The 15,472-nt window shown below is 35.7% G+C and overlaps 1 protein-coding gene and 1 pseudogene across 1 annotated transcript; one reads left to right on the top strand and one right to left on the bottom strand.

Moving 5' to 3' along the window:
• LOC123233005 overlaps nucleotides 1-15,472 on the bottom strand; it is a 190,397-nt pseudogene that overhangs the window by 46,404 nt on the left and 128,521 nt on the right.
• Nucleotides 4,848-14,129, top strand: LOC123233006 (cytochrome P450 2C42-like). Its single transcript, XM_044659162.1, has 5 exons — nucleotides 4,848-5,019; nucleotides 9,816-9,957; nucleotides 11,323-11,510; nucleotides 12,915-13,056; nucleotides 13,556-14,129. The coding sequence occupies exons 1-5, from the start codon at nucleotides 4,897-4,899 to the stop codon at nucleotides 13,741-13,743; spliced, it is 783 nt and encodes a 260-aa protein (XP_044515097.1). The 5' UTR covers nucleotides 4,848-4,896; the 3' UTR covers nucleotides 13,744-14,129.

The raw sequence follows: 15,472 nt of genomic DNA, 5'->3' as shown, positions 1-15,472 counted from the left end.
GTGTAGATAAGAACCTATGCTAAACTTTCAGCTATATTGTTATCACCAAGCCAAGTCTGGGAATATTTTGGTAGGACAGGAAGTCCCTGAATTTTTCGGCCTTGACTACTTTTGAGACCAAGCAGTTGATTCTAAATCTGAGCAAAATGCCCCTGCTAAGGTTTTGGCCTTGGCTTACCAAGCAGCTGCATTCCTGACCAAAGGGGAAGAATGTTAACCTCTTGACTGTTGGTTTGCTGAAAGCTCAAAGCTTTTCAGTAAGACTATACTGCTTTTTCAGAAAAGGTGTGAATCATGAAAAGGAGTCACAAGAGGAATCTCAGATTTTTATCTTAGATGACCCAATCCAGATTTATTCTGATAAGAGGAGAGGGGTGAACACACGACTCTCCTGGCTGTGTTGACTTTTTGATGGGGTCCAGATAAAATTATCTTTTCGAGATTCTTATTTCTCTAAATGGCTTCCCACATATTCCCCATTTCTTTTAAACTAAAGTGATTTATTACACAGGAAAACTTTTAATAATGAGAGGAGTCATAAAATAGTTATAATCATCAGCTATAGCTGGATCTGATGGGATTTACAGATCATACTGCTTCTTTACAGCTCTCCACAAACTGTCACACCAAATATTCCTGTCTCCCTCTATTCCCCTATTTCACTATCTGGGAAATAGAGGATTTGGAAAAGAAATGAATTTTAGAGAAAGGATATTGAATTCCATTTTATACTGATTGAGTGTTGAAAGCTGATTCAAGAGAGAGTGGAGATAGATCTATACATCTGGGATTTATCTCCATAGTGATGATGCAGTTATCAAGAGAGAGTATAGAAAGAGAAGGGAAGATGTCCCTGGAGAGAATCATGGGGAAAATCCATGAAATTTTCATTGAGTGTATATTATGGTCTAGCAAAGAAGATGGATATAGACTAATCAGACAGGTAAGAAGAAAGAAGAGAGAGACAGACAGAGAAAAGGATTAGAAAAACTCAGAGAGAAGAGACTAAATTTTAGAGGAGGATAAACCAACAATGAAAAAATATGTGAAAATATCTTGGAGAATGTAGATTAATGAAGGCCATTCAGTTTGGCAATTCATACACCATTAGTAATTTTGTCTAGTCTACTGATTGTCCCTTCTGTCTCTTAGCCAGTATCATATTGTTTTGATAATCACAGCTTGGTTTTTTTAAGTGAAAATTTAATTAATTTAGACTATTTTTCCATGGTTTCATGATTTATGTTATTTCCTTCTCCTCCAACCTCCCCACCATACTACTGTAGCCAATGTGCAATTCCACCAGGATTTACATGTATCATTGATCAAGACCTATACCCATATTATTGATAATTCCACTCAGGTGATTGTTTAGAGTCTATATCCCCAATCACATCACCATCAATCCATGGATAATGGCTTTATAATATAGTTTAAGATCTAACACTGCTAGATCACTTTCCTTCACATTTTTTCCCATTATTTCCCTTGATATTTTTGATCTTTTGTTCTTCCAAATGAACTTTGTTACAATTTTTTTCTAATTAAGTAAAAAAGTTTCTTGGTAGTTTTACCATTAGTAATTTTGAAGAGGTCAGTTGGAATTAAATGTTGATGAAAGAACTAGCACAAAAATTTAAGAAATGAGGGCAGNGCCATTGTGAAGAAAATAGAAAGGATAGCTGGACAAAGTTAAGTGTGACAGCCCATTAAGCTAATAGCCTTCAGTCATTCCAGAAGTGCTATGGCCTAGTCTACACAATAAATAGATATGTCTGTTTCATAGAATAAAAACTCATTTACTGAAGCCAGAACTAAACATGCTCAAATCCAGCAAGTCCAGGAATCCAGAAAAGATATCCTTTTCCACCTTCAAATGCACCCAAAATTCAATCCCTAGCCTCACTTGCCAAACTGAAAGGATGGTTTTTGTTAACAGGTGACTAGAAGTTTTGCTTTACCTAGTCGAAATACTAATCCTTTCTAGATCAAGGTCTGGTGCTACCTTCCTGATCTTAAGACAGATAAGTTGACTATGGTTATAATAACTAGGTTTTATTGAATACACACAAATTGGGTAAGGTAAGGTGAGTGGACTATAGGTTTTCCCTAATTTATACCCCAAATCTACCTTTTCCTGCAAATCTATCTTTCACAAGATTTCTTCAGTGCTCGGCAATGCTGAGCCTACTCTAACTTCCTCTCTGCCTTGATTTCCCCTTTCTGTCTAAACCTAGTCTAAGTCCACATAAATAGAAATAGATTTAGGTTTTATTGCAGATGGAGTCCAAAGTCAGGTTTGATCCTGTTCACCTTGGTTAGAAACTGTTCACCAAGGGAACTGCGTTGTTCAGATCAATAACACTGACAATTGCTGGCTGAGGCTTTCCAAATAGGATGAAATGCTGGAAGAACTTGATAGATGTTAAATAGATGGCTGGTTGACTTCAGGAATCAGTCAGGTAATCACAGGTATCAGGAGCTGGGCTCAGAAGAGTGTTTGACCTTTCCCAATTAGAATCCAACTCCCAGAGCCTGTCTGTTTCATTCCATTCCAAATCTCAAGATTCTAAAACCTTTTCCCTGCCTATCTTGACTTCTTCCTTCTGGTCTCTGTTCCTCCACTTCTCAGTTATTTTCCATCTTTTCCAAATTCACATCTATCAATAGTCACTAGATGTAATATAAATCCATATAATTATTAAATATTTCTCACATATGCCCAACAAAAGTGAACAAGAACAGGCAGAAGAGAAATTCCATTAAAAACACCAATTATAAAAAACTTGAAATTAATCTACTACTCAATGGAAGGTTTGAATACAACAAAGCTCTCTTTGTGGAAATGAAGGTTGACATCTATAATTAAAGACATTTTTCATTGCTTATAGGTAAGCTAAACTAATATAATGAAAACCACAATATTATCTCAGTTCATTTAATTATTTAGTGCCACAAAAATCAAAGGATTACTTGATAGTATTCAAAAAATTATGACATGAAAATTTATCCAGAGGGGAAAAGTGAAGAACCTTAAAGGAAATCATGAGGAAAAAAATGGGAGAAGCAATCTCAAACTGTCTACTTACTAATTAAAACATAGATAAGTGAATCAATGTAAATCAGTAGTAGGGCAGTTAAAATCAGAAGCAGATCACATTGGGAATACATAGAAACAAGTTAATGTGGGAACCTAATTCTTGGCAAACCAAAATATACCAACTACAGAGTTAGAAACTCACTACTTGATCAAAAATTTTACTGGAGAAACAAGGAGTTATTTTAGTTAAAAAAAAAAAAAGCTAAGACCAACACCTCACACCATATACAAAGATTAGCTTCAAATTTATAAATAATAGATATAAAAGGTCCCATCACATACAGCTTGGAAATTCAAGGCATTAACTTTCAGATATATGAATGGGGGAATGGTCATGACAAAACAAAGGATTAAGAAACTCACAGAGGATGAAATGAGCAATTTTGATATATGAAATTGAAAATTTCAACACACAAACAAAATCAATGCAGATACAATTTGAAGTTACTTGGAAGAATATCTGTATCAATTCTCTCTGATAAAGATATTATTGAAAGATATGTAAGGATTTGATTCAAATTTATTAGAGCTATTTACCAACTGAAAAATAAACAGTAAATATAAGGAAGGATTTCTCAAAGGAAGATTTCCAAGTTGCAAAGAACAATATGAAAAATTCTTGCCAATCACTAATAATTAGAGAAAGTGAAAATTAAAGCCAATGTCACTCTAATTTTGCAAAGATTTAAAAGAATTAAGTTGCAAATATTGGTGGAAGAGCACAAAAGTGTCATATTAATATGATAGTGGTCGAATCCTTCTTCAAAGGTATTAGGAACTGTGTCTCAAAAGTCAACAAACTGCAAACCCTTTCAACCAGCAATGTCTTTTTAGTTTTAAATTCTATAGACATAAGAGAAAATGTAAAAGTACCTCTAATTTCAAAAAATATTTATAATAGCTTCTTGTCATGATAGAGAACTGCAGAAAGTACCGATAATTTTGGGAAAAGTTGGAGGAACTGTGGGAAAACTATCACACTGAAATAAGTTTGTGTAGTGCAAATTGGTGCAGGACTTCTAGAACGCAATTTGGACCTACATCTTCTGATATAATAAATTGTGTGCATACTTAGAACCAGCAATGCCAGAACTTGGTCTGTACACCCAAATAATTTTTATAAAAAGAAAAAAATAGAAAGTTATGCCTGGAAAACTGAAAGCAGCTTTTTTTTGGCTTCAAGTATTAAAAATTAAGGAGCTGGGCCATAGTAAAACAAACAGTGGTATATAGAGTTTATGGAATTTCTACTGTGTTGTGAGAAATGATGAAAAGGAAACTTTCAGACATAGAAGACTTTATGAACATATGCCAAGTACAATGAGAAGAAATAATTTGTTTAATAATAAAAACACTGAAAGTACAAATACCATGCAGAGCAAAAGAACTCTGATAAATGAAAGGACCAACCAGAATTCCAGAGGAAATATAACCTCTTGAGAGAGAAAGGATGGACTCAAGTTAGAGATGATACATACATTTCTAGCAGTTGCCAAAGTGGAGACTTGTTTTGCTTGACTACACAGATTTGTTTCATGCTCTTGTTTTTCTTTTTTCCCAGTATGCAGTGAAAATCAGAGGGAAATAGTTTTGCTAATGAAATTTTTAATTAAATATAAAAGGAAATACAATACCTTTAAACAGAAAAGGATAGTTTATAAGTAGAAATTTAAATTTTTCTGTTCATAACAATAAATTCACATTTCTTTGTGCTTTTTTTTTTGTGTGTATGTGGGAGTTAGTTCTACAACTTTTTACCAGCATTCAGAGTGTATCTTCCTGGAAAACATAAAGGAATGTATAAAAATATGGAGGAAGTAAAACATTTCATTTTGGAAAGAGTGAAGGAACATCAGGAGATACTGGACCCTAACAACCCTCAAGACTACATTGACTGCTACCTCTCCAAAATGCAGCAGGTAAGATACATGGAGGAAGCACATTACCTGTTGAGCAAGGCAGACATTCAAAAGGTTCTTCGGCCCACTCTCTTCAAACCACAAGAAGGAATATCAGAGAGAGTCTCAAAGTATCCATGTTCATCAAGGATGCCACCGTCTCTCTCATATCTGAGCTGTTTTTACTCACCCTCTACCCCTCCTCTGAACCCTGTATAAGAATTGAGATTGGAAGAATTCTTTGGTGCAGGGTGATCAGGTGATGATCTAGGTTTTCTGGTTTGAAGGAGAATGGTGGATTTGAGAATGATAAGAGAAATAAGTTCATCCTTCTTTCCCTCCCTCCCTCCTTCCTTCCTTCTTTTCCTCCTTCTTTTCTTGCTTCCCTCCTTCCTTCCTTCCTTGCTTCCTTGCTTCCTTCCTTCCTTCTTTTAAAATCTAACCCATTGCATTAAGCTTTTCCTAGAAGGAAAAATCATTTTGGAAATACTGAACAGGTAATCTTTCCCATTGGATCTCAACCATGGAAATAATTCCCGGTAATGGGGGTAGGTGAGAAGAGAGTAAATATTTTCTCTTCTTAATCCTATCATAGATATCATCCTTAACTTCTCTCTTTTAACACCACAACCATCCTAGCTCTGGTCTTCATAATCTCTCTGTTGAACATTGACAATTCTCTCCTAACAGCTCTCCAATGTAAAAAGGAATTCTGTATTTCTTTTTAAATTTAACAAAGACCTGGAGGTCCTCTTACCATAGAGATGTGTAGGGATTAACAAGCTCACAGTGACAGGAAGAAGGAACAGGGGAGCCCCAGCTGTGCCAGTGACATCAGTTGGTCTGGGCTGGCAGTTGCTGATAGTTAAGGCTGGCAGTTGTGGGAAAGTTGGCTGTTGGGCATGAGTTGGTTGTTGGGGACTGGTTGCTGGTGGTTTGGGCTGGTGATTAGTTGGTGGTTGGAGTTTAGTTGCTGAAATATAAAGGTCGCCTGAGCTTATTGAGAGGGGCTTTGCCTATAGGCTTTAGAGGACTTTTTGCCCTTTGGGTTTTTTGCTTTTAATTTGGGCTGTTAGGCTTTTTCCCTTCCTTGAACCTTTTGGAAGGTGGCTTGTCTTCATTGCCAGACCTAATTGGGGTTAGATTGAACACTGATTGGGTTGGAACTTTGTGAGGTGGTTGTTATTAGAGGTAGTTATAGGCAGTTAAAGGATAACTAGTATAGACATTAGGCAATTTTCTTTCTCTACCTCTTTCCTATATTACCCTCCTTTACTATATTTTTTACTATGTCTACTTTAATAAAACTGAATTGTTAATTGTTCAAAGTTGCTAGTTTTCTTTTCTTTGGCTTAAAGGAATAATATTGATTTACAACTCTACAACATTCTCATTAAAACTTAAATTATTAAAAGCTGCTCCCTTATTTTGTCTAACCCCTAATTTAACCCTTCAACCAAGCTTCAAGATTCTCAATCCATTCTCAAGAAATATTCAAAATTAACATGCTTAAAGTGCAAGATTCCTAGGCGTACCCTCATGATCATGAAACTCAAGGACTCCACATTGCTTCTAAGACAAACAGACAATCTGGCTTCAGCCTTTCTTTCTGACTTGTTTACACATTTCTCCCACCCTCTGACAAAATTATCCCTATATGCAATATTCCATCTTTTATCTCTTTGCCTTTATTAAGCTTTACTACTTGATCTCAAATGCTCTCTTTCCTCAATTCCATCCTCTTAGCAGTGCTAGTATCCTTTCACGCTTAGCTTCTACTTAGACTCCAATATTCCTCCTGTTCTTATTGAACCATCTCCCAAATCTCTGGCTAGCCATTTGGTATCTATCCCATTAGTACTTATCTTTAAATGTGTTATATTCTTTCAGTAGGATGTAAGCACCTAGAGGTAGGGGTGGTCTTCATTTTACTTAATAGTTTTATATTCCTCACTTTCTAGCATTCTGTTGGCACATAATAGTCATATCATACGTTTTTGTTGATTGATTGATTTCATTTACTGATAGAAATGTTAAAAAGGCATGGGTCACTGAATGAACTTTAATAGACACTTTAATCAAATTATTATTATTGACCATCCCTGAATTCTCTTTTAACCTTCTCCCTAGATATTTTGCCAATTTTCCTCTCTTGCTTCGAAAATGTTTACGTTTGTTTTTGTAGTGGCCCTGAACCAATGGGAGGTTTAAATAAAACTGCTGTTGAATGGACATAAAAGCATGAAAGTATTCATTCCATTGCTTAATCTCTTCTCATTACTTTTATTTATTTTGGCTATATTTGTCTGATTTAAAGTATTCTAGGCCAAGTACCTGACTTAATTTGAGTTTAATTTTGGGAAAAATATGATTTCCATCCATTTTGTATAAATCCATCATCTTTTGTCAAATATTGATTTCCTTCTATCCAATAAATAAAAGAAAAAGATAAATAAAACATTTGTAACAAATAGACCTTATCAAGAAAAACTAATTTTCATATTGGTCATGTCCAAAATGATGTGTCTGATTTTGTATATATAATCATCAACTCTCAGAAGACAGCTAGAAGTCTTCATCATTGGTCTTCTGTATTTATAATTTATAATTTTTCAAAAATGTTCAGTTTGACAATGTTGATGGTTATAAGTTAGCTTATGTCATGCATTATTAAGCTAACATTTTCAGGATTTCTTATTTTGGACAAAAAAATCAAATTTGATTTTGATATGTTTTCCAATCACTTCTTTGATTTTTCATAGAGGAGTATTCCTGACCTAATGAATATTTCCGTGTTTGTTAGGACAAGGGCTTTTTTTCAGTGTACAAAATATTCAGTTAGTGTTAAAAGTCTGAAGTTTGACCACTACAGTTCATGATGTGTTAAACTTGACGTTTCCTTCTGTTTGATGGCCTATGAATTTTATCAATATGCATTTTGTTTGTGGTTTTTAAGACACACATTTTTTCCTTTATCCAATAAATTATTGCATGCAGATTTTAAGAATTAATTCTATATTTCCAAGATATATAAGATTCTTAAGTTATTTGTTTGTGTCCTCTCTTCAAGATCATTTTGGTTTATAAAGAACCCATGTGCTCTTCTGATATTGTTGTCTACAATTTGTGATAAAATTCCTCTATTATTTTCCTTTATTGTCATACTGAAAGATATGCAGTGGTACAACAAGAGTGATTTTAATTTGCATTTCTCTAATCATCAGGGATTTAGAACATTTTTTCACATGATAATTGTTAGCTTTCATTTCTTCATCTGAAAACTATTCACACACTTTGACCATTTGCCAATTGGGAATTGACTTGTATTCTTATACATTTGATTTAATTCTTTATGTATTTGAGAGATGAGACCTTTATCAAAGAAATTTGTTATAAACATTTTTCTCAGTTTGTCATTTTCCTTCTAATCTTGGTTGAATTAGTTTTGTTCAAACAAAACCTTTTTAAAATTAATATAATCAAAATTATTTAGTTTACATCTTGTAATGCTATCTATTTTTTGTTCATAAATTCCTCCCCTCTCCATAGACCTGACAGGTAAATTATCTTATATTCCCATAATTTACACATAAAATCACCCTTTCTGTTTCATATCATATGCCTATTATTGCCCTTTTCTTGGTATAGGGACAAAGATGTTTATTTACACCTCATTTCTTCCATACTGTTTTTCAATTTTCCTAGTAGTTTTAGCAAATAGTGAGATCTTATGCCAAAAGCTTGGATTTGGGGTTTTATCAAATATTAGATTACTGATGTAATTTAACCTCTAATCTATTCTATTGATACACAGATTCTATTCTTAGCCACTACCAGATTGTTTTGATGATTATTTATTGATAGTACAGTTTAAGATCTGGTATTGGTAGGCCACCATCCTTCACATTTTTTCATTAGTTCCCTTGATATTTTTGATCTTTTGTTCTTCCATATGAGTTTTTTAAATTTTATTTTCTAATTCAATAACAGCGTTTTTGGTAGTTTCATTGTTTTGGCATTGAATAAGTAAATTAATTTAGGTAGGATTCTCATTTTTATTATATTAGTTTTATCTACTCATGAGCAATTAATATTTTCCCAATCATTTAGATATGACTTTATTTGTGTGAAAAGTTTTTTGTGATTGTACACATAATTGCTGTGTTGGAATTTCTGATCAATTAGAGGTGGGCTTTTGAATGTAATTTTCACTAAAATCATGAAATTCTGGTTTCTCCTGACCCAAAATATTTCTCTCAATTCTCCATTCTGAACACATGAAATTCCTTCTTGAGTCCTTAAGTATTTGGGGTTTTTCTTTTTTTTTACTGTCCTGCTTTAAGGTAAAAACATAAAATATTAACATAAGTGCTAATTCTATATGCCTTACCAGGTCATTACTTTAACAGGTCCCTTTCATACCACAGATATCTTAGATAATAAATCAAGACCTAGAAAAGATCCAATTCTCTCATCCATCTTCTCATTGAAGAAACTGAGGCCCAGAGAGATTAAATGACTGGCCCAGGGACACCCCTTAGCTGAGGCTAATTTTAAATCTAGGTCTTTCTGATTCCAAGTCCAGTCCTGTATCTACTCTGTCATGTTCCTTGATTGAGAGAAGGCTACCTGAGATGGCCAAGTCTATGGTTGGCAGTGGATGCTTGAGGGCATTGGGAAGTCTTTAGTTTCTTGGGGTTGGAAGTGAAGGAGGAAGATGGCTCCTAGGATGAACTTTATGTACTTTTTTTGATTATTTGTCACTATACCACCTAAAGCTCATTACTTCATTCATTTTATTCCTCTGTTTTCTTTAGGAGAAAGAAAATCCTCAGTCTGAATTTGACTTAGAGAATCTAATAGCTACTGCATTGGACTTATTTGGTGCAGGAACAGAGACAACTAGCAGCACTCTAAGATATGGCCTCCTCCTCATTCTTAAACACCCTGAGGTCCAAGGTAAAGTGAAAGAATTGCCAAGCTTGCAGACAAGACTTGCTGGCTGAGCCCCATACATTGGTCAGGAGCTCCTCCCATATTCCAACCTTCTGGACTGATATGAGTCCCACACATAGAAATGGCAAGGCAGTTGGTAGCACATGTCAGAAAATAGAAGACTTGGGAAGACCAGATAGTTATTTAAGTATGTGAAAGTCTGGTATGTGGAATTCATTCACTTTACTGAACATGTATGAAGCTCCTACTATGTACTCAACTATATAACTCAGTTATATACCTGGAGTCCAGAGATCCAAATGTAACATCCCTCTCCTCAAAGGACTTACTTTCTTCCAAAGGCTAACTTTGACTGGTGTCAGGAGGAAAAACTAGAGCTGCTCCCTCCTGCCTATATACCTTATCTCCTATATACCTTCCCCTACCTTCATTCCTCCTCCAATCACCTTATAATCACCTAATATCCCCTTTATTCTTCCTCACACACAAATTGCCTTCAAGACCCACTCAGATTACCTTACATTTCTTGATAACAACAGATAGGTAGAACTGCATGGATGAATAGAAGTTGCACATTGATAAATAAAGGTTTCATGTAGGGAAAGACTTGGTGACTTTTAGAGCTTTCAGAAAGCTAATTCAGTTGCTATGGAGACATTGAGTTCTCCATTACTGGAGGTTCTCAAGCTAAGGTTGGTTCAGTACTTTAGGAAATGAATTCTTGTTGAAATATACATGGCTCTTGTTGAAAATGGATCTTTTCTGATTCTGAGATGCTTTGCCTGAGTGGATTGGGATGTTGAGAGAGGAGCTGAGATGTATACCTGGTGAATAATTTAAATGAAGGTGACAATTTCATCACCAGCATTTACATATTCACATGAAATCATCTCATTTCTTTGACAATAAGAGTTGTCATCAATATAAAGATTATAAGGGCAGTGAATCACTTGGAATATATTAAGTAGTTCAAAGTCCTATGAGGAAGATGCAGTTATTGCCTCCATTTTATAAATCACATGATAATAGATTTAGAAGTAGAAGGGACTTTAATAAGTGCCTAGTGTTCCTCATTTTTCAGATGAGGAAACTAAGGCTGAGACAGGTTAAATGGCTTGTCTAAATGTACACAGATAGTGTATAAAAAGGAAAGTAAACAGGTCTTATTGACTCCTACTAAGTCATGGGAAAATTATCCCGTTGCTTCTGCAAAACTCTTTATATCCTTGACTGAGTAGAATGATGACAATGTGCCCATCTGGGAATGATCTTGGGTTGTGTCATGAGACAGATACTCCATGTAGGCTCTGTTATATATTTATAAGAGACCAGAAAACTCAGATTTTATCCATGTTTTTGTTCCTGCAGCAAAAATTCATGAAGAAATTAATCGTGTGATTGGACACAATCGAATTCCTTCCATAAAGGACAGACAAGATATGCCCTATATGGATGCTGTGGTGCATGAGGTGCAAAGATTCATTGACCTCATACCTCTCAACCTGCCCCATGCAGTGAACCAGGACATCCAGTTCCAAGGATATACCATTCCCAAGGTCAGTAGTCATGGGGGCATGGGATCTAGTGTTTGAAGGGTTCTTAAATGTCCTCTGGTGCAGCATTTTAGGCATGAGAAAACTTAATTCCAAAGTCATGATCTCACATGAAGTTTTCCTTCAAGCAGTCTTGTTACATACAGCTAACTTGGATGTAATAGATGAATAAAGAATGAGAGGAGAGTGTACAGTTATCACTGTTTCTCCTGCCCCTAATTCATCTGAGCACCATTTGGAAAGACACTGTACTGGAAAAATAAGGATGAGATTAGAAAAGTAATTTTTTTTTACTTATGTAATTTCCTCTCCCTTGATTGGTGTATAAATACTATTATCTGTCCCATTGTACAGATGGAGACAGTGAATGAATCTAAAGTCAAATGATTTGTCCAAGGTCATTTAACTAAAAGTGTTGGATATGAGACTTAACCCTTGATGTTTAGATTCTGAAATACCGCTTACCAAGGGTACTTAATATACACTGATTGAATAGTTTAGAACTGGAGTGAAGTCTCCTGGTACTGGCTCAGCAGAGCTACTGTCCCCTAAACAGAGAAGAAGGGAGCATCCAACCTAATGGTTCACATTTAATACACCCCATTTAGTGTATTGTTCTGTTCAAATTATTGTGCTTCAGTAAGAACTTCCTAGGTGAAAATTGTTGGGCCAAATGCTGTAGACACAAGGCAAGAACAGAAGGATGTTTGACCACTGAGGGTTTTGGTTTCTCCTAGAAGGAGCACAACTTACAGCTAGAAAAGTTTACCCAAATTATGGTTTCCTTGCTTCAGACCCAAGCTATAATTCAATTAGCAGGGTGAATTTCTTCCGTAATTCTTTCCATAAAGGACAAATAAGATATGCCCTATGTAGATGCTGTGGTGCATCTTCTTCCAGGAGAATGGTCTACTTAGAGGCTTTTAACATTGCCTGGGTCATTGATAGGTCTTGTGTTCTGTCCAGAGTTACACAGGGAGCAAGTGTAGTCTGAAGTATAGACCGAGGAGTTGAGTGAAGAGAGAGTGCAAAGAGCTTAAGATCTTAGCCAAGGCTTCCTATAGCAGAGGGTATCTCAGCCAATCCTTGAAGGGAGATAAGGATTATAAAAGGCTAATATAAGTAAGGAGAGCTTTCTAGGCATAGACACTACAGAGAGAACTTCATGGTTGGAGAATAGCACTTGGGCCAGTGTTTCTGAAATTCTAAGAATAACATGATGGGTACAATAATGGAGACTTCAACCTGACAAGGTAGACTAGAATCTACTCACAGGGCTAAACATATCAATATTTATACACAAAGGAAGCTTGTGTTTTGTACTAAAAACAATTGGGAACCACTGAGGATTCTTGAGATTAGCATAATTCTTTTAACTATTTCTCTCCTGGAATTTCTTCCCTCTAGGGAACAAACATCTTCCCATTGCTTTCACCAGTCTTGTGGGACAGCAAAGAATTCCCCAATCCTGAGCAGTTTGATCCTCAGCATTTCCTGGATAAGAATGGAAAATTCAAGAAAAGTGACTACTTCATGGCCTTTTCTGCTGGTAAAAAGAAACCCTCCCCATTTCTGCCTCTAACTCCAAAGGGAGAATGCTTGCTCCCTACCACAGCCTCCTCTGGCTGAGCCTCCTCATGATAATGCTTCTGAAGACACCCCAGCCCACTGCAGCACACAACACATTCTTTTCTGGTATTTCCAAGTCCTGACTTCTTCACACATCCCTGTATCAGATTATCTGAGCCTTTTCTTGCCTGCTTAACTGCCTTCATATTTTAGTGGAAATAGGATTCCACTGCAAGCTCTGCTGCAAAAGTTTTCTCTATGGGAAGAATGTTATAAAGAAGGAATTCCTTCTGCCCTTCTTGGCCATCAGTGGCTGAAATATAACTCACAATATTGCTCATCATTTGTACCCATCTACACCTTTCTTTTTTACTCACTTTCCCTAACTGTGTTCTGGTTTAATAAGTCTCAAAGTTTTACTTTGGTTGACATTGTGATATTCCATGAAGATTTTTAAGCACAATTTTGTTTCTTTCCAGGAAAACGGGCTTGTCTTGGAGAGAGTCTGGCAAGGATGGAGTTGTTTTTGTTCTTGACCACCATTCTACAGAACTTTACCCTCAAACCAGTTGGAGATCCAAATGAAATTAGCATTAATAGCAATCACGTTGGTTTCACCACTGTTCCACCACTTTACCAACTATGCTTTGTTCCTTATAAGGCATAAGACAAACTTGACTTGGTAATTTGGATAGCTGACTTCCATTTCTGGACTCAATACTCTCATGCTTTTAACTGGAGTCCTCTGGAGGGAAAGAAAAATTCCCATCTATGGATGAAATTGCATCTTAATTTCCAGAGATCATACATTCTACCACAGTACCCGATGTGTCATTCAATAGGTGTAACACTATGAAAATTTTCATGCAGCCTTTACTCCATGCCTATATCAGCAGGCATGCTCTAATTCACATGCACAATTCCAGTCTTAGGATGTGGAAGAAACTGGAAAAATACTCCCACCCCCTAAAAAAACCTGTATTAGCTTGTTCTTTTCTTTTCAAAAACCCTCAAAAAAGATCTTATTTTGGATTGTTTCACTCTTGTTGTAAAGTTGGGATATAATAATCACAATTCTGTTGCAAATATGTTGTGCTGTGAAAATGCAAACCTGCACTTCATGCATTATAGGTTTATGACATCAAAGGAAGCATTATAATATGGAAAGAGCCCTGAATTTGGAATCACAGGAGCTAAGTCCTGCCTTTAGTGCTAACAATTTGTGTGACCTTGGGCAAGTCACTTAATTTATTCTCACAGTAGATTAATCATCTCTAAAAGGAAAAGGTTGGACTGTATGATCTCAGAATTCCACAATGACTCTCTGTCTATGATACTTTGATCTGATGATATAATCAATGCATCTAGCCATGTTTATAGATTGTTGAGATAAGAATTTAAATTAGCTAATTAACCTAGTAAGAAGTAAGGATTTAGTCTAGAGAAAGAGTTTTAAATTTTACGTTGGCTCCTTTAAGGAAAGAATTATCTGTGAGTGACTTTAAGAGAATTGCCTGCTAAGAAAGACAGTTGGAGTACTGGTCACTCTCTGGAGCTTCCTCGCTTGGAGTAGGTGACTGGAGAGTTGGCTCTGAGAAATCTGTGAAGAATTTTCTTAAGAGTTATTTTTGGAGAAGTCAAGAAACATCTTTTCAGCTAAAAAAGATTGGGTGAAGTGAGTGGTTTTTCCCTGAGAGAGGAAAAGCAGCTGAAGGGGGCACTCTTTCCTTTCACTTGAGCAGCGTCATTTTCAGGTACCCTGCTATGAGAACAGATTGATCCTAAACTGGCATCAGTTGACAATTAGATTGAGACAGCTGATGAAATTTATAGATAATAAAGGGGAAGTATAAAAATTTAAGATCATCTATTAGGATACCTTTAGTTAAATAGATTTAATCCTTAGATAGTAAGAGTAGATCAGTATAGGTTCACTCTAATGAACACGAAGCAGTCCCTTGCAGGACAGAGGGTTTGGGGGGGTATAGTTAGAAATCTTAGTGTTAGATTTAATAGATCCTATTTTATTTCTACCTTTTATCCTGTCCTTGTCCTTTCTCTTAATTATAAATAATATTGTTGGATTAAACTGTGCCCAGCAAGTTTATCAACCACCTTCCACTAGAGCTCCCTGATAGCATTAGCCTATCAATATCAACTAACCATAAAGATCAATATGTCAACAAGATCAAATTTATACATAAGAAAGATAGATCTGATTCCATCTCTCCCCTCCCATTCTTCCTATCAGTATTGTCACCTGTGAACCAACCAGTTCTATCTAATTTTTACACTTAAATTTTTTTAATTGCATGTAGAAACACTTTTTACAATTTTCCTGACTTTTTAAAGATTCATATTCTCTTCCTTCTTTCCTCTTCCCCTTCCTTGAGATA

The sequence above is a fragment of the Gracilinanus agilis genome, chromosome 2, assembly GCF_016433145.1.
Source record: "Gracilinanus agilis isolate LMUSP501 chromosome 2, AgileGrace, whole genome shotgun sequence".
Lineage (NCBI taxonomy): Eukaryota > Metazoa > Chordata > Mammalia > Didelphimorphia > Didelphidae > Gracilinanus > Gracilinanus agilis.
This window is presented reverse-complemented; position numbering and strand designations above follow the sequence as displayed.